Consider the following 21,229-nt stretch of genomic DNA (forward strand, 5'->3'; position numbering starts at 1 on the left):
CACACACGATGGTAACAGTTTTTAAGAAAAAACAAAACCTTACCCTGCAGTTCATGATGTATTACACCCACTAGGTTGGGTTCGTCTCCCCACCAGAAAATCCATAACTCTTTGCAATCTGGTTTGACATCGCGACGCCATACACACAGCAAGTTGGCTTGCAAACAGCGGATGAAACTTAACAGGATTGGATCATCTTGGGCTGGGGCTGAAATTATGGGTCCACAGTCCCCATGTCCTCCAAAATTGTACCTACGCCATTTGATTCCCGTGAGTTCAGCCTGGAAAAAGACAAGAAAATTACAATGGTTTTGATATTTCTTTTTACTTACAGAACACTTAAAAATAGGCTTCCATTACAGATAAGCAAATCTGCTACAATAAATATTGTCACTATACTTCACCTAAGAGTTCTCTTACTGAAAAATGTTTGTCAATCCTCCTTGATTTTTAAAGGGAGAAAAAATTCATTTCTTAAAAATTTTTTTTAACATTTATTCATTTTTGAGAGTGAGAGAGACAGAGCATGAGCAGGGGAGGGGCAGAGAGACAGAGAGACATAGAATCCGAAGCAGGCTCCAGGCTCTGAGCCATCAGCCCAGAGCCCGACGCGGGGCTCAAACTCACAGACCGCAAGATCATGACCTGAGCCGAAGTCGGACGCTTAACCGACTGAGCCACCCAGGTGCCTCAAAACTTCATTTTTTTATATCAAGATTTCTACATGGCTCTTCATATTAAATACCAAATCACCACAAACAAATGATTATTATTTCCGGTTGAACCATTTTTACCCAGAATGTACTATAAAGTCCTTACATATAAAAGCTATTTTCTATTATTTCTTATTTGATTCATAAATTATATTTAGAAATCAGGTAAGAGGAAGTCTAGGTGGCTCAGTAAGTTAAGCATCCAATTCTTGATTTCGGCTCAGATCGTGATCTCACCCTTCATGAGACCAAGCCCCATGTCTGTGTCTGTGCTGATGGTGCAGAGCCTGCTTGGGATTCCCTCTCTCCCTATCTCTACCCCACTCGCACACACATGCATGCTCACTGTCTCTCTCACACAAATTAAATAAATAAACATTTTAAAAAAAGAAGAAACCAGGTAAGAGTTTAAAAAATAAGTTCAGAAAACTGAAATCGTTTTTTTCAAAGAATTTCCTCAATTCCTTCCCATCCAGAAGCTAGTTTCAATCTTTCTTAATCAAGAAAGCAGTTATCATGCAGCATCATAGTGCTTCATCATTAACGCCAAAGCAAGCTACTAACAAAACTGATGCAAAGTTATCAGCAATTTATTCATGTTTTTGTCTTTTGTCTTCCAAACACATTTTAAAACATGGAAACTAAACCAGCTGCAAGCAGAACCCGGGTCTTTATCCCATTACCTACATTTGTATTTTAAAATTTCTTAAATCTTAGAGGGGGCTAAGCAGGTAAAACTCAAAGATGGTTCAACACAAACAGAAGCTGAATTCCTTATTTAAATAGCTATAAACTACAACTATATATACAAAACTGGTAATAAAAGGGAGTCATAATATCATTCTGCACAAAAGACTCCATGTGTCCCTTGCATTCAATCCTTACCCACTCATCTTCCCTCCCCACCGCCACCAAGTCAATTTTTGTCAGTTGTTTTTCAAAGATCAAGTATAAGATAGAAAAAAACAGTATCTCCTGCTAACATAACTGAAACAAATTTAAAGTGCTGAAACAATCAATCACCATAATGAACAAAACACATTTAAGAAAAAAATATCAATTTTATTCAATCCCATAAAATGCGTCACTTCAAAAAAAATTGTTCCAAATATAATAATGTCCAAATTAAAACTGTCTGGCATTCAGTGACTTACCCCCCTTCACATTGTGAGATATGCAAATCCAATCTCTAATGAATATTCTTGGTAAAAGCATCATTTATGCTTTCCCCTTTATGCCACTTTGTTTTCTTAGTATGAAAGTACTACATGGACAATGCAGTAAGTTCCAAAATAAATAATATAAATTGAAAGTAAAATAATCACACCAGGAGGGGCACCTGGATGGCTCAGTCAGTTAAGCATCCAATTTCGACTCAGGTTTGATCTCACCGTTCCTGAGTTCAAGCCTCCCATCAGGCACTGTGCTGACAGCTTGGAGCCTGGAGCCTGCTTCAGATTCTGTGTCTCCCTCTCTCTCTGACCCTCTCCTGCTCACACTCTGTCTCTCTCTCTCTCAAAAATAAACATTAAAAATAGTAATAATAATTTTAAAAATAATAACACCAGGAATATTTTCCATAATCACATCAGAAATAATTATTAGTATCTTAATGTATGTTCTTCCAGTTTTTCTGTAGTTTTTAATTTAGAACCATATTACCATGGCTTTATATCCTGCTTTTTGACTTACTATATTTATATATATATAATTATATATATATAAATTACTATATTTACATATATATATATAAATTATTCTTCAAAAACAGTTTTTAGGGGCGCGTGGGTGGCTCAGTCAGTTGGGCATCTGACTTCCGTTCAGGTCATGATCTCATGTCTTGTGAGTTCGAACCCCACATCAGGCTCTGTGCTGACAGCTCAGAGCCTGGGGCCTGCTTCGGATTCTGTGTCTCCCTCTCTCTGCCCCTCCCTGCTCATGCTCTGTCTCTCTCTCTCTCTCTCTCTCTCTCTCAAAAATAAACATTTAAAAAATTGTTTTTAAAACAGTTTTTAATGTTTGTATAATACGTATGTATTCACTGGAGAAAACATAATTTATCCCGTAATAATTAGACAAACTTTCATTTTCACTGTTATAACTGGTAAACACCCTTGCATACTGTTATTTTCCAGATGACTTTCTTAAGAGAGACTGCTTGATGTAGAATTACCAAAGAATATGAATATTTTAAGACTCATGGATGAGTGCTACCATACAGTTTTTCAATTAGTAGTCCCACTAATACAAATAACCTCCTCCCAAATTGCGTATCTTCTTAAATACCTGCCAATTTAATAGAATGGTATGTCCCTGTACTAATATGTAGTCCTTTTTCAGTTCAGAGGGAATCATTATCATATATTTAATCATAAGTATAATCTGGGGCCTGCCTTCCTGGGTTTGAATACCAGCCCTACACTCACTAAGTAGCAAGTCTTAGCAAGTTACTTAACCTTTGTCTCTCTGTTGTCTTACCAGTAAAATCAGGGTAACAGTATTTACAGAGTTGATTAAATGAGTCAGTATGTATATACTTAGGAAGATGCCTGGCATATGGCAAAAAATATAAATGATATCACTATCATTACTAGTAATGACAGTACTATTTCTCCTTGAGTTGTTTGTTCAGATCTTTTGTGCATTTTTCTCGCATACAAATCTCTTTATTTCTTCGAATGAAATCAATGTGTACGTATGTGTGTGTTTAAAACAGAAAGCCTAACATCAATTTTTAAATAAAGGTCAAAGAAGTAAACTAAATAAAAAGACTTAAGAGGCAGTTGAAATCAGAAAAGTTAAGTAAAAGACTAATTTTTCTTATAAGCACCTAAGCTCATGTTCTGTGCCCAAGGATCTGGGGGTTGGCGGGGCAGACAAAAGATACCAATAAATATAAATCCCTAATATGTACATTAACTATATTTAAAAGGTTAGAAAATTAAGATATATCAGAGATTGAAACATCAGGTGAGTCAGTCCCCAAGAAATCTATGAACAGCAATTTATTCACTAGAATACTTTCACCTGTAACATCCGGCACGGTTCAGCAAACAAAATATTTGGCTTTGATTCAGGAGAATGATTTCCTAATCCCAGCACTTCCACTAACTTCCTATCAGTGCTTCTCTGGTCTCAGTGATAAAGGGAAGCCGCTGCCGCCTGCTCTATATTCTTTATGGAGTTGTTCTAGCAAGTGATATAACACAAATGCAAGTGATACAACAACAGAGCTACAAACTTAATCACTTCATAACTAATTCAACCAGAAAAACTGAAAAATGTCCCATTATCTTAAAACAATTTCGTTCATTACCTTAAAGCTAAAATTAAATATCATTATACCAGTCTTCACTGAAAAATCTAACAATGAAACACCATTTAAGCCTAACCGAGATAACCAAGTATAAAGTGAATGTGCAAAGGCTTAGCTTTAAATTTTGAATTAATTAATGTTTGATAAGAGGAAAGACAACTCAGGGGCACCTGGGTGGCTCAGTCAGTTAAGCGTCCAATTCTTGATTTTGGCTCAGATCATGATCTCACAGTTCGTGGGTTCTAGCCCTGCTGTCAGCGCTGAGCCTGCTTGGGATTCTCTCTCTCAGCTTCTCTCTCCCTCTCTCTGCCCTTCCCCCTCTCATGCACACATATGCTTTCTCTCAAAATAAATGAGGGGAGGGGAGGGGAGGGGAGGGGAGGGGAGGGGAGGGGAGGGGAGGAGAGGAGAGGAGAGGAGAGGAGAGGAGAGGAGAGGAGAGGAGAGGAGAGGAGAGGAGAGGAGAGAGGAGCGCCTGGGTGGCTCAGTCGGTTAATGATCCAACTTGGGCTCAGATTATGATCTCATGGTTTGTGGGTTCAAGCCCTAGGTCAGGCTCTGTGCTGATAGCTCAGAGTCTGGGGCCTGCTTTGGATTCTCTGTCTCCCTCTCTCTCTCTGCCCCTCTAGCGCTTGCACTCTCTCTGTCGCTCAAAAATGAATAAACATTAAAAAATTTTAAAAAAAAGGAAATACAACTCCGTAATACTGAAATACTGTCCAAAAAAAATCCTATCATGGATGTATATTCAATTAGACAGCCTCATATACCATGATCATGTTTATAGTTAAAAATCAATTCCACACCAACTACTATTGACCCAATTTCTGACACAAGTACAGATTTCCAAGCCTCAAAATCCTTTATCTAATGATTCCAAAATTGTGAAGCAACCGTATAAAATATTTCTAGATGCAAATTATCCCAAAGTGCAGTATTTCTCACTGGCAAACAATCCATAATCATATTTAAGTTTAAAATTACATGGTTTTTAAAAGATGGAATCCAAAAGATGGAATTAAAATATACAAGGAAAAAACCCAGCACGCACATGTATAGAATAATAACCCCAACTTTGAGCACTGATGCATCACCTATTTAACAACAGGCACCACAGCAGGGTCTTCACATAGAATTTCTAACCTTCACAAACAGGTAAAGAAATTAGGACTCAGAAAGGTTAAATAATTCTCCCAAAACTACACAGGCAGCAAATGGCAGATCCCAAATATAAATGGATTTAAAGCATAACTGAATTTAAGGCATAAATTCTTTCCCACTCTGCCATGCTGCTTCTTAAGGCTAATGGTAAAAATTAGCCCTAGAGGATTATAAAATAGTACAAAGAAACTGTCATCAACTCAATTTAGCAATGGCAAGAGCTCATGGCCATACTTTCTAATTTAAGAAAGTTCACGAATCTTTCTTTAGTCTTCCTGAGGTATTAAGAAAACTAGTACAAGAGAGCCCACACACCTCCCATGAATAGAAGAGACTTTTTTTATTTCACTCAGATAATTATATGCCTTCTTTTACATGTTACCACTATAAGACTGTATCTACACAAGCTAATTTTTAGAGGGTACGTACAACAAGCCAAGAAAATAACTATTCTAATAATAGCAAGAAAGACGGGAGGGAAATTTTCTCCTCAATGGCTGGCATCTGTTGAACAGGTAGTCAAGGTCCTCAGAAAATTGAACTTAACTGGCAGAGGCTCCCGTGGCCTTCTGTTTAGGCCACTATAGTCAGTTCAGAACGGTTGGAATTAAATAGATTACGACAGAATCGGGATAAATGCAGTTTCTAACAGCATGAATGTATTTAAAGAAAATTTATATTGATTCTTAATGTGCTATTCTTTAGACACAATACATAGGAAATGAGCTGATAAATTCTCCCAAAGGAAGTCATTTATTTGCACTGACCCATCGCAATTAGAACCCACATGACTAACAAGTATATACTTGCAGTGTGGCTCCTCAGGGTTGAAGCTGTATTCAGCAGTCACCGAACAGAGTCGAAGTAACAGGACTTGGTATGAATGAACTCAGGGAGGTATAGTACCACAGAAGAAACACTGGCTGGAGGTCAGAAGATCTAGGTTCAAGTCCTAGTTTTTTTAACTATTTACCTGTATGATAGTAGGAAATCTACTCCCATCTCAGGGCAGCACAGCTTCCTGACCTGTAAAGCGATACGGTTGACCTAGATACTATAAATGAGTTCAAGTCTCCTGGCCCAGGCTAATTACAACCCACTCACAAAGGCAACTTGTAAATGAGACTGAACCCTTAATTATATGCCTTAGGATGATCCGCACGAATAGGAGAGCCACCAGAAGATCTGAATTTTCAAGAAACAGGTAAAAGAGAGACTTCTCAAACTACAGAACAATTACCTTAATACCAATCTTGAGCACGATTCTAGGATGGTGTGTAGAAAAGGCAGCTGTGATTATCTGGGGCTAACATGGGTGTACGAGGAAATTCCAAATCTGCCTCACCTCACAACCTCCCATGATAGGGTTACTACTCTAGAAGATCAGGAAAATACAGCAAACACATTAAATCATCCCTCAACTTGAGTCAGAGAAAGGAAAAAAATCAGGAATAATAGAAAACTTCTGTAAAAACACAACTAATCAGCTCCAGGTAAAGACACCAGGGTAAACAGACACATCTGCTTTTGGTCTCTTAAGCTCCTCTAAAACACCAGTCAAGAATGTTTGTTTTGTTTTTCCCTTAAATCATAACATCACAATGGTAGGTAGAAGAGAAGATGAGAGCATCAAGATTTTGAAAGCTAAGAAGCAGATGCTCAAGAGGTAAAGAAATTTATAATGTCTAAAAAAACTGAATCCTAGCTATGGAGAAAGGGCAGATAAAACCCAATATACACAGAATCCCCTCAGACTCAGGAGTTAACAATACAGTTATCTTTGGATGGAGGGTTAAAAGGCAGAAAGGAGATGAAATAAGGAAAAGTGGCTGAAGGCCTGCTTAGAAGGCACTCAAGAACTCAGGCACTCAGGTACCCTCCCCACTGCTCTTTTTACCCCATCGAACAACTGGAAGGGTATTCTCTGGGGCCAGTAAAAACAGAGAGCATCTGGACTGAGAGACACAGACACAACTGAAGGCAGGGAACCAGAGTGAAAACAGTGAACATGTACAAAATAAAAGTAAAAAACCACCCTCTCCCATTTCGCTCTCAGCACCCAGAAAACTGGCAACCAGTCTTTCACTGCCTAGAGAGAAAGGGCGTCTGGAAGTCTTCTTTGGGAAATCTAACCAGCTCAACAGAAAAGACCTCAAAATATTGACAACAGAGGTTCCCCCAACTAAAGAGCCCACCCAGATCAGTGAAGTGCACAATAAATGTCACTCGCATACTCAACTTCCAAGCAGTTTTTCAGTCCACCACTCCTAAGCATGGACAACCCAGAATTACTAAAGAGTTGAGGGAAAATATGGAGAAATGATAGACAAAAAGAAACAGAAACAAACAGAAAAGTAACTTGAAGGAAACAGACTAGACTGGGAGAAGAACAAAAATTCTAATCCATTATTAATATTCTCAAAGAGATAAAATAGTGCTGCCATTTTTAAAATACTTATTTGAGACAGTGAGCACTTGCACAAACACGAGTGGGGGAGGGGCAGAGAGTGAAGGGGAGAGAGAATCCCAAGCAGGCTCCACACTGTCAGCACAGAGCCCAACATGGGGCTTGATCTCACGCCATGTAATGGTTGCTCTATTTGAGGGCGCGTGGGTGGCTCTGTCGCTTAAGTATCCGACTCTTCGTTTCAGATCAGGTCACGATCTCACAGTTGGTGGGTTCGAGCCCCATATCAGCCTCTGGGCTGACAGCTCAGGGCCTGCAGCCTGCTTCGGATTCTGTGTGTGCGTGTGTGTCTCTCTCTCTGTCCCTCCCCACTTGTGCTGTCTCTCTCTCCAAATAAATTAGCATTTAAAAAAAACAAATAGGGGCGCCTGGGTGGCTCAGTCGGTTAAGCCTCCGACTTCAGCCCAGGTCACGATCTCGCGGTCCGTGAGTTCGAGCCCCGCGTCGGGCTCTGGGCTGATGGCTCAGAGCCTGGAGCCTGCTTCTGATTCTGTGTCTCCCTCTCTCTCTGCCCCTCCCCCATTCATGCTTTGTCTCTCTCTGTCCCAAAAATAAATAAAACGTTAAAAAAAATTTTTTTTAAATTAAAAAAAATTAAATTAAAAAAAACAAATAAACTTAAAAAATAAACTTAAAATAAAAATAAATAAATAAATAAAAGACCTGTAGACTATCTCAGAAAACTAAAAAAGAGCTCTTGAAAATTTTTAATTAATGATGCCAAAAATGAGAAAACTCAATAGAAGGGCTGGAAGATAAAGTTTATGAAATATCCCAAAAAGTAAAGCAAATATACAAATTGAAAAGTAGGGAGGGTGGGGGAGATAAAATGAGAGGAGCAGCACAGGAAGTTCAAAACCAAATACAAGAGCTATCAGAAAGAAAAAATACACAAAATGAAAAAAGAGGAAGTTACTGATAAAATAATTCATGAAAATTTCTGAGAAAAATAGAATGTGAATTTCTAGATTGAGAGAGCTCTCTAAATACCCAGAACAACAGATTAAGAGACTCAAGGCATTTTGTAAACTTTCAACACACTACAGGCAAAGAGAAGGTCCTCAGAGCTTCCATATAGTAAAAAGAGATCACAAAGAATCAGGAATGAGAATGATTTCTGACTTCACAACAGCAATACCAGAAGCAAGGCAATGGCGCAAGAACTCCAAAATTCTAAAGGAAAACGATTTCCAAACTAGTTACCTATGCCAATCTAAATTATCAAGTGTAGAAGTAGAATACATTTTAAAATATGCAAGACTTAGAGAGAGAAAGAGAGAGAGAGAGAGAGAGAGAGAGAGAACGCACCCTTTCTCAGGAAACTCCTGGAGATGTACTCCTCCAAAAAGAAGGAATAAACCAAATAAACCAAGAGATTCAGGAAATAGATCCAACATGGGATGGAGTGAACACAAATTCCTAAAACAACAGGGAATAATCAGATGATTACAGGCTGTCAACTGTGCATCAATGTAGAGGGCAGCCAATCCAGATTGCAACAGGTTGTATCTCAAGAAGATGAAAATGACAGAATACATTTGCAAGTCTTAAATTAAAAGGAGATTCAGACAACAGGCAAAAAGTATGAGGATGAGTTAATTAAAAATACATAGTAAATAGTCAAATAAAGAAAAAAGGTAATTACTATCTTCAAATTATGCAGAAAAAGTAATCAGAGTATACTAGATGGCTCAGCCATACATTAACATAATCAGATGAATGTTAACACTGAATAATACGCTAATTAAAATTACCATGTAACTATTTCATTAAAATGGGAAGATGGGAAAAGTATTTGTAGGGGGCGGAGAGAATGAGCTAAATCCTCATCTTCAGTAATGAAAGATCCAGAATTTGAAACCTTAAAAGTAACTGCAAGCTTAGTATTTAGAATATTCAGTATTAGATTCTTACATTTAAGTAAGAATCAAGATAATCAACAAAAGGGGGTGAAAGTGTTTGTGGAAAAGGTAAAATAGGAGCCAGCAGAGGAATATTATTCATATAAACCTTGTAGAGCTATTTGATTCTTAAACTATGTTAATAATACAACTCTAATTTTTTAAAAAAGAAAAAAACTGATCAAACGTAGTAAGACATATTTAATGCCTACAAAAATTACTACTAATATTGAAAATACATTATACCACTTTATAGACCGATTGGCCCAAATTTCTAATCTTAAGAATAATTTGACATCCCAGAAATTGTGTTGCAAAAGCCAAAAGGTTATCTATCATGTGTTAAAATATTGTGCTGTTGTCTTTTTTTTGCTCCATTTTTAGACTATTAAAACTTCAATTAGCCAGAGACATACTTCCAGCTACACACTTCCTCCCACCTAAGTCTTCAACTCTTCCTACATTTACCTAAGCAGCTTGCCCAGGTTCCCTCTGCAGAGGGGCTGAGGACAACAAGACACTGGACGTCCCATAGGACTCCCACCTAACATGTTATTTCCATGTTGTGAGAAATGCAATATGGTAACTCTCCATATGATGAAGCTGAATATCAAAGACGTTTTCTAGCATATGTACATTTTTGCTGATTCACAACAACTTTTTCCTGAATATTTACCAATATTAGTTCAAAAACATAAAAATAAAAACTAGGGAGGCTGGGTTAGCAGAATATGAGTGAAAAGGGCTCAAAGATTTTATTTGACAAGAAGCTTAACATAATTAAACAATGTGAAAGAGCTACTAAAAAAGTTACTTCCACCTTAAGCTACACTGCTAAAAGCACAGGATCTAGATCCTGCACAATGTATCTTACATAGCAAGTCCCTAGTCAATACTGCCTTCAGCTCCCAACTCCATACTTTGAGAGAAATCTAGATAAACTGGAACAAATTAACAGATGAAGGACTAGGTTGGTAAGGAAATCTAAACATGTCATATGGCTAGAGTCTCTATGGCCTCATGTTCAATACTTTCAAGCAAATAAGCATGGCAGCAAAAAAAAAAAAAAACAAAAAACAAAAAACAAAAAGAATAAAGCCATAATGGAATTAGGCTGGATGCATTTAATATGGAGTTAACATTCTGAAGAAATTTATGAAGTCTTCAACTTATATGAAAGACTCATATGTGGAAGATGAATTAGATATGCTTAGCACAGACCCAAGTGGTAGCAGAGAATCAAATGGAAAAACTGATGATTAAAACAACAACAGTGATAGCTTCCTCAAAAAATCCCTGGTTGAGATCCCTGAGAATCATACATATGAGATGTTAAGGAGAAGCTGTTAATACTGGATGTGGCTTCAAACACCAAAGGGGTGGTTGGACAGTATGACGTATAAGGTTCCTTTCAAACATGAAATACAAATCTCAAAGATTCTTCCCTTCCAATCATAAGATTTTGTATCTCCAATATCACTTGTATCTCAGTCAACTAGTTCAAGGGACTGACAAACTATACCCCATGGGTCAGCTGAATGTTTTTGTTGTTGTTAAAATTTTATGTTCTCTGGTGTAATGTGAAAGAAAAACTCACACTCAACAGATTCACAAAACTTCATAATAATGCAGGAAAAAATGGGGAAAATAAAAGAATGACATAAGAAGAAATTATTATGATTTCTCACCACAAACTTGGTAATAATGGACACATTTGCCTGTAAATGTGTGTCGATAATCATAGGAGAGAAACATACAAACCATACCGGAAATACGATGTGGCTAAGATAGGAAAGGAGTGTCAGAACACCAAAACTAGATGGCCAAATGTTTTTATGGATAAAGGTTTATTAGTACACAACTTTGCCCATTTATTTACATACTATCTTTGCTCCTGCCACACTACAACCACAGAGCTGATTAGTTGTGACTGAGACTGTGTGACCTGTGAGCCTGAAATAACTACCTTTTGATCCTTAAAAAAAAACAAAAAACAAAACCCTGAACTAGGATAGAAGATAACACACGCAGGCAAATATGGCATTTAAAATATAAGAAACACTGTAACTATCCTTCTACCATAAACAACTAGACAAAAAAGTATGAAACTACTGTTTTCAGACATTGGACAAAAGACAGCATGGAGCTAGGATCTCTAAGAGAAAGAAAACAAATGAAGTAGGCCTTGCAAAGGCTGAGGCAGCTGGAATTTATGAGAGCCTATCACCAGAAAGTTCTGCAGAAAAAGAGCTCCAGAGATCTGATAGGGGTTCTTGTGAAATAGTTCCTACACACACTAAGCTACACATTCAAAGAGCAAAATTCCATGAGGCCTGGCAAAGAATTACTAGAGAGCTATCACTCTAACAGTTCACACAAAACCGGGAGACAAGTCTCGTTCTGAACAGTCAGGATGAAAACAGTTAAACATGCTGGGCATTAAACAGAGACCACAGAAGGGCCATGATTGCTCTAACACACCCTAAAAATCGATTCTCAAAAATAATGACCATCACTACCATCATCATCTCATCTACAAGTAGCTAACTGCCAGCCAAAACAAAATTCAACTCTTTACAAGAAAGAAATACAATCCAGACTTTCAACAACATAATATTCACAATATCCACCACCCAATAAAAGAACACCAGACATTCAAAGACATAGCAAAAAGAGACTCATGGCCAGCAGAAAAATCAGTGAAGAGAAACAAACCCAGAAATGAAAGTGATGATGGAATTAAAAATCACTTTAAGAAAGCTATCATAAGTACGGTCAAGAATTTAAACTTAATAAGAAATGAAAAACATAAAAACATGAGAATTTCCAGGCACAAATTACAAAATAAACTCACTGAATGGGTTTAACAGTAAAGTAGCACAGTAAAAGAAAAAAGGGGGGGTACGGGGGACCTGACAACATACAATGTAATTATATAAGCTGAAGAACAAAGTATTTTTTCAAACTGAAAGAATAATGAGTAAACCCAAAAGAAGACTATGATCAAGCACTCTTATATATAATTATGGTCCCAGAATGCAAAGGTAGAAGGGAGGACCAAAAAAATGTTCTTGAAAAATGGCCAAATTGTCCCCAAATTTCATGAGAACAAGGTACTCAGACCCAAGGAGTTCTGTGAACCCAAAGCAGCATAAATCAAAACAAACAAAAACAAAAAAAAAAACAAAAAAAAAACAAAAAAAAAAACAAAAAGCAAAAAATACCAAATTAAGTTTCTGATAACCAGTGATTTTAAAAAAATCTTAAAAGCTGTCAAAAGGGAAAAAAGACACATTATATAAGGGAAAACAAAGACAATCCTTTAAACAGACTTCTCACCAGAAAATATGCAAGCTTGGAAACAACAGATCATGTGAAAGGGGAAAAAAACGTCCACATCTAGAATTCTAGATCAAGCATGAATATCCTTCAAAAGTGAAGGTAAATACAGACTTCTTTCAGATGAGCAGAAACCCATGGAACTACCTCGTAATAAATATAAGTAGAATAAGTGCTTTTTAAAAAGTTCTGCAGGTACAAAGAAAATAGCAGATGGAAATCTGGATCTACACAGAAGAATATAAGCACCCAAAGCAGTTAATATATAAATAGAAAACATATGTTTTCTCACTTTTAATTTCTTTAAAACAAATTAACTGTTTACAGCAAAACTAATAATGCATCACAGATTGTATACAGATATAGAAGAAAAATATATGACAACAGTAGCACAAAAGCCAGAAACAGAAAATGGACGTATACTGTTCTAAGGTTTTTTACATTAAAAATGAAATTTAATATTACTTGAAGATAAACTACGATAACAAAGTCCCATATTATAAGCTCTTGAACAGTCACTAAAAAGTAAAACAAAGAGTATATTTCAGATGCCAATGTGGGGCTTGAACTCACAACCCTAATATCAAAAGTCTCATGCTCCATCAACTGAGCCAGCCAGATGCCCCTAAGATGCCAATATTGAAGATAAAATTGAATCATAAGAAAACACTCAAATAATCTGAAAACAGGCAGGAAAAGGGGGGGGGGGGGGGAAAGGAACAAAGAACAGATGGGACAGATAGGGAAAAGTGCCAAGACAGTAGACTTAAACACAACCATCATACAAATATATTAAACACAAATAGTCTATTACAAGTAAAAAACATCAATTCTCAGGATAAGTAAAAATTTTAAAGGTCCAATTACATACTGCCCACAAGAAATTCACTTTCAATATAAAAACAAGTTATAATACAAATTATAAGAGAGCTAAAATGGCTAGATTAGTATCAAAGTGGATTCCAAGAGGACTACAAAGGAATAGAGAAATTTTGTAATGATAAAAATGTCAACTCTTCAAGAAGACATATATCCCAAATGTGCAGCTTTGTCTAACAACAAAGCTTCAAAATACATGAAGTAAAAACTGATATATCTAAAAGTAGAAATAGACAAATCCAGAAGTATAATTGAAGATTTCAACAGGCCTCCTCTCAGCAACTGATAGAACAAGTAGACAGAAAATCAATAAGGTATAGAAAACGTGAACAACACTATCAACCAACATAACCAAACTGACATTTATCAAAAAAAAAAAAAAAAAAAAACCACTCAACAGGATACAGTTTTTCAAATGCACATGGAACATTCACCAAGAGAAGAACCCATATGTGGAGCCATAAAACAAATATTAATATATTTACAATTGAAATTTCTGAACAAAATTAGAAAGTCACAAAATATCTAGAACATTCCCCTTCCTGACAAAATCTGGAAATTAAATAATACCTCTAAAACACCACATTGGACAAAAAGGAAATCACAAGTAGAAAATGTTTTGAAATAACTGCTTATGAAAACAAAATATACAAAATTGTATGGGATACAAGTAAAACAGTGCTCAAGGAGAAATCTGTAGCTTTAAATATTTACAGTAGAAAGGAAGAAAGGTGTAAAACTGCTCCAAACTTCTTCCTTCAGAAGCTAGAAAAGAAGTGTAAATTAAGCCAAATGTAATCTCAGGGAAGACAATACTGAAAAGAGAAGAAATGGATGAAATGTGAAACTAACAACAGAGAAAACCAATACAGTAAAAAGCCGGTGTTCTTTTTTTGTTAATCAATAAAATAGAGAACTTTCTCTCTAGGCTAATCAAGAGAGAAAGAAAAGACAAATTACCAACATCAAGAATTATTTCACATACTAAAGACACTGAAGATAATGCAATTACTACAAACAACCTGATGCCAATAAATACAACTACTTAGATTACACGGACAAATTCTTTGAAAGAACTACCAAACTAAAGCAAATAAAAAAGTTAAAATCTGAATAGCCCTATACCTATCAAAGAAATCGAATTTGTAATTTAAAACCTTCCTACAAAGTATTCTCCAAGGCAAGAGGGCTTCAATGGTAAATTCCATCAAACATTAAGAAAGAAATACCACTAATCCTACACAGGCTCTTTCAGAAAACAGAGAAGGGACTAATTCCCACATCATTTATGAGATTCACATTACTAACACAAGACAAAGATACGGGAGGAATCTATACGTCAATATCTTTCATGAACACAGATTTAAAAATTAACAAAATAGTAGCAAATCAAATCCAACAGTACATAAAATGATAACACACCCTGCAAATGGGAGTATATCTTGGAAAGTGAGGCTTAGCTGAATGAGTTCAAAAGCCCATCAATGTAATTTGAATCAAACTAGCTCAAAAACCCATTAATATGATTCCCCATGTTAACAGAACAAAACCTATGATCATTTCAATAGATGCAGAAAAAACATTTAACAAAATTCAACACCTAATCGTGGTAAAAACTAAGTAAACCAGGAATTAAAGAGAACTTCCTCAACCCGATTAAAGAAGATGTTCAAAAACTACAGCTACCATCACAATTAATCATAGAAGATTGAGTACTTCCCATGTAAAATCAGTAACAAAGCAAAGAGGTACACTGTTATGCAACTTTGTAGTATAGGTCCTAACTAATGCAATAAAGCAAGAAAAATAAGTAAGAGGCATAGAAACTGAAAGGAAGATATAAAATCATGTTTATTCACAGACAATATCCTCATGTACAGTTACAAAAATTCAAGGACTTTACCAAAAAGCGACTATTACTAATAATCGAGTTTAGGAGAGTTGCAGTATGTAGATACATATCCAAAATTCAATTGTATTTCTATATAACAGCATAAGCAATTAGAATATTTTGAAACAAAACCATTTAAAACAATTGAAAAATTTACAAAGTCCTAAGGGATGAATTTAATAACATATATTCCATACCTGTACACCAAAAACTACAATGTTGACAGAAATCAGTGATCTTAAAAAAAAAAAAAAAAAAAAATGGAAGCTAGACTACGTTCATGAACTGGAAGCCTTAAAAGTGTCAACCTGTCAATTCTCCCCAATTTGATCTACAAATTCAATGAAATCACAATAAATCCCTGCAGGATCTTTCTGAAAACTTCACAGGTTGATTCTAAAACTTATATTGCAAAGTACCCAAAAGAGCCAAAATAATTTTGAAAAAGAACAAAGTTGGGAGAATTTGCCCAGATTTCAAGACATACTATAAAATTTCAGTAATCATGATATTGTGATATTGGCATAAGAGACACATAAACCAAAGGGACAGAATACAGAATCCAGAAATAAACCTTTGCATAAACATAGACATACACAGACGCAATACATCGACTCGATTTATGACAAAGATGCCAAGGTAACGCAATGAGAAAAGCAGTCTTTTCAACAAATGATGCTAGAATTAGACACCTACATGCCAAAAGAACTTCAACCCATACCTCACTCCACACACACAAAAAATGAACTCAAAAGGGGCCACTTGATCACAGACCTAAACCTAACAAAACTATAAAACTTCCGGAAGAAATCATGAGAGAAAATCTTTGTTACCTTGGAATGCCAATTAGAACTCTCATGTAACTGATGGAAATGTAAAATGGGACAACCACATTTTAAAACTTTAACAGTTCTTTATAAAGTGAAACCTATGTTTCCCACATGATTCAGCAACTATAATCCTATTTACAGAAAAAACAAAAAATCTGTCACACACAAAAGCAGTGCATCAATGTTCATAAAAACCAATACATGGAAGAGTAGGCAAACTGGAATAGCAATACAAGAGATTACAACTTAGCATTAAAAAGAAATAACCTGGGGCGCCTGGGTGGCGCAGTCGGTTAAGCGTCCGACTTCAGCCAGGTCACGATGCGGTCCGTGAGTTCGAGCCCCGCGTCGGGCTCTGGGCTGATGGCTCAGAGCCTGGAGCCTGTTTCCGATTCTGTGTCTCCCTCTCTCTCTCTGCCCCTCCCCCATTCGTGCTCTGTCTCTCTCTGTCCCAAAAATAAATAAAAATGTTGAAAAAAAAAAAAAAAAGGAATAACCTACTTAAGCAACAATAGGAAGAGGACACATACACTATATGATTCCCTTGATAAAAAAAAAAATCCATCCTAGATTTTTTTTAACTCAGTCGGTTACATGTCCAACTCTCGATTTCGGCTCAGGTCATGATCTTGTGGTTCAAGGGATCAAGCCCTGCGTCTGGCTCTGTGCTGACGGCACAAAGCCTGCTTGGGATTCTCTCTCCCTCCCTCTGTCCCTCCCCCACTCACATGCTAGCTCACTCACTCTCTCTCTCTCTCTCTCTCTCTCTCTCTCTCTCTCTCTCAAAATAAGTACACTTTAAAACAAAATCTAGAAAAGACAAAATGAATCTATAGTAATATATCAGTGGCTATCTAGAGATGGAGGGAAAGCATCACAGATGCTTTCTATTGTGATTTCAGTGGTGGTTTCACATAGGTATACATTTGTCAAAACTCATGAAACTATACTTACTTGCTTAAAATGGGTTCACTGTATTGTATGCAAAGATCAAATATTTATGTATTAATGGAAGAATTCATGAAAAAAATCTCTGAAAGAAAAAAAACCTATTTTTAATAAAGCCAAAACACCATCTTGCACATCTCCCAATGTAACTATGAATCTCTTTTAGAAAGTATGCAATGTTTTTGAAAAAATTATTGTCATGTCTAACTACATCAGAAAATGGTTAATGATTTATATTTATTAACCTTAACTAAAGGAGAACTCTTGTGAAATTTCTGGGAACTGAACTATTTAATGAAGTTCATTAGTGACATCAGGATGATTTCTTGCCCAAGTGCAGTAACAGGCTAGAAACAGAAATTTCTATCGTTTTCTCTGTATAGCATTGTTAGGGCTGGCCAAACATGAAGGGCTCCTTCCTCCATAGTAAAATACAATCTGTATTACTGAGGCAAACAACACGCTTACTTAAAACTTTCCTGATGGGGCGCCTGGGTGGCGCAGTCGGTTAAGCGTCCGACTTCAGCCAGGTCACGATCTCGCGGTCCGTGAGGTCCGTGAGTTCGAGCCCCGCGTCGGGCTCTGGGCTGATGGCTCAGAGCCTGGAGCCTGTTTACGATTCTGTGTCTCCCTCGCTCTCTGCCCCTCCCCCGTTCATGCTCTGTCTTTCTCTGTCCCAAAAATAAATAAATGTTGAAAAACTTTCCTGAGGTGAAGTATGGCCAGAGGCGTCATAAGAAACTTGGTGGAAGTTTCCTTAAAAACGAGGGACATTTCCTACTCCTTCCAAACTAGAATGCCACTATGATGACTAGAGTTTGAACAACTATCTTGGACAATATGCTACTTGTAATAGACTAAGGACAATGGAGTAGTAAGAGCAAGCCTGAGACACTTGATGACTAAGAAGCAAGCAAAGCCAGTTCCTAAGTGCCTGCCTCCAGGCCGCTCGTATATAAAAAAGAAATTAATTTTTACCTTGGTTAAGCTATTTGTCTATTTTTTTAATAAATATATGATCACGGTACTACAGTAAGTCATTTTTGATGTAAGCATTTGAGTAAATTAGCTTTTTATTTTTTAAAAACTAAAAGACTAATGAGATGATGGAAGTTTTCTTGAGACTACACAGTTACCTAGGTTTTCACCTTGCCCCCAAAATTGATCAAAACAATACGCTACTCTACTTCCTCATTTTCCAAATGATTCCTCAATTTGGAATAAAGCAGTCTAAGAGAAAAGAACTCTCCCTATCTGTGGGAAGAAATTTTAAGCTGCATTATTACTCCATTAATCTCTGATGAAACTTTAAAAAAAATGTAAACTATATCATCACTCCATTAATCTCAGGCAAATCTGCATGCTCCAGTGATTTCTACCTTCATGCTCGCTCTATATTATATGGTCCGCACTGTTAATTTTTAAAAGGCTCAGAAAAGAAAGAGACCAATAGTGCCTGGAATGGCTAGGAAGAGCTTCACAGAAGCCCTACAAGGATTTAGACAGAAGAAAGAAGAGCACACAATACAATGCACTGGGTAAGTGCATCCAGGCTCTGAAATCAGTTACAGTCCATCACTTGCTGGTTGTGTGACATTGGTTAAATTAGTTAAAATTCGTGCCTCGGTTTTTTTATCTGACAAATGGGAACAGTACTACCTCATCAGGACCTTAAGGAGAAAATGCATGTAGCTGGCAAGCAGTTACAGTGTCAGGCATCTCATAAGCACTTTTAGAAACAGCACAAGCTCTAACAATGTATATAACATGTAAAGATCTGACTTGAAATAGAGTCCTATTAGTGAATGACTGAAATTTTTAAATAGGAAAACAAAAAAGGCTTTTTAGAGATTAAATGCTTTTAAAAAATAAGAAAAGTCACAGAATACATATACTCGTACGTATGAAAAGATGCTCATAACCTCATTAGAAATGAACAAACTGAAAAATCAAAATACTGAGATATTTCTTAGAGTGGAAAAACTTTAACTGATAAATTTCACTATAGGCAAGGATAGAAGAAATGTACATTTATGTACTGCCCACAGGAATGTAAACTAACATCTTTTTTTAAAATGTAGTTGTAACTATCAAAACTTAATGCTAACTATACTATTACAGAAGAAAAAATTGAACCAATGTTTCTCACAGCTTTTGCTTAAACAACAGTTCATCCATCCTATGATGCAGAATACCAACTGTTTTAAAAACACAGAAAAAAATGAGGAAAAATCTTAAATTTGCTGACTTTAAAATATCTTCAACGTTAAGCAGAAAAGGCATGTTACAGGAAAAGCTGGAGGATTATCCCCCCTGACTTTTTAAACTACAAAAATGCCCTTCATAAACAGAATGCATAAACAGGTATAAGAGTGAATTAGAACGGATGGAACATGATATTAAGCTAAAAAAGCAAGTTACAGAAGAATACAGTATATTTCATTTATAAAAAGCTCAAAAGCGTACAAAACTACACATATGTACGTGCATACATACACACACACACACACACACACATCCTAAGCATACATAATTAAAACTTTTTTAAAACTACAGAAAGATACACATACAATTCAGGATAACAGTTACCTCTGAAGGAAGAAGAAAAAATGGGAAGGAAAAGACACCACAGGACTTCGCAGGCAATAAAGTGTTCTTTTTCTAACTCTGGGTAGTAGGTATGTGGGTGTTCACTGTACCATGATTCTCTCTACCTTATATGTGATTTGTACATGCTACTTTTATCTACTCCGTATGTAATAAAAACAGTTTGAAATTGCATATGTATACAGGCACACAAACATATGCAAAAGAAAAAAGTCTGTAACGATAAAAATTAAACTACCAGTAGTCACCTCCCCATGGAGGTGGGGGAACCTTTTTGTTTTACTGTTTTATAGTACTGTCTGAATTTGAAACTACACAATTTTTAATTAAATTTATAAAATAAATTAAGACTTTTCCCTTAAAAGTATAAAATAATTACAAAAACTGTAACCACACGGAAAATGTGTGAGTGCGTTCAGCTGAATGAAAAACCATATTTATACTGTGATTACCTCTATGTACACAAAAAGGGAACATTAACAAGAATGGAAGAGCTGGGGTAAATCTGATCTAATGGACTGGCTTTCATTTTTTATAGTTTTAATTTCTTGGAAATTTCATTTCGTGGAAGTATTTCACTGGTACTACCTCACTCGGAGAGAAATTAAAGAAAGATGACAACTGCAAGAAAGCCACCTCTCCTCCTTCAGGGTAGCCAAGTGAAAAATCTACCCACATGGGAAGGCTGAATGAATGACAACCAACTGACAATGGAGAGCACACGCTGCGCCAGTAAGTGCGCTCAAAACAACGGGAGAGGATCCCGCCACACCAAGGAGATTACATCACAGAGCTCTGAAGTGCCAGCATACGTGTTAGCGCTCTCCCCGAGCACTAGCACTGCCAGGTACAAGTGCAGCAGGACCTTGGGCAGAGGGAAGGCTCCGGAGCCCAGGGAGCCCAGGGAGCCCAGGGAGCCCAGGAACGGGGCTGAAGAGGGAAAGGGGTACGGAGGGACTGGCAGAGAGATGGAGGAAGGGAAATGTTCCCCATATGAGGTAAAAATAGGCCATGGCATTACAATCATACTCTCAATACCTACAAAAATACTGTACACTCCGAAAGCTAAGTGCTGAAGGAACGAAGAATAGAATGGTAGGAGTAAAACTCTAAAGGAATTCAAAGTTAGAATGAAGAAGAGGCACCAAAGATACACAGTTTTGAGTCTTTACAAAAA

At 36.6% G+C, this 21,229-nt stretch overlaps 1 protein-coding gene across 2 annotated transcripts in view; it reads right to left on the reverse strand.

The window, feature by feature from the left end:
- Nucleotides 1-21,229, reverse strand: part of MED13L (mediator complex subunit 13L) — a 307,435-nt gene that overhangs the window by 270,914 nt on the left and 15,292 nt on the right. For both annotated transcript variants that reach the window (XM_023241452.2, XM_023241451.2), the window contains exon 2: nt 44-281. In XM_023241452.2, the coding sequence (XP_023097220.1) occupies nt 44-281 (238 nt within the window). The remainder of the gene's footprint in view (nt 1-43; nt 282-21,229) is intronic.

The sequence above is a fragment of the Felis catus genome, chromosome D3 (genome assembly GCF_018350175.1).
Source record: "Felis catus isolate Fca126 chromosome D3, F.catus_Fca126_mat1.0, whole genome shotgun sequence".
Classification (NCBI taxonomy): Eukaryota; Metazoa; Chordata; class Mammalia; order Carnivora; family Felidae; genus Felis; species Felis catus.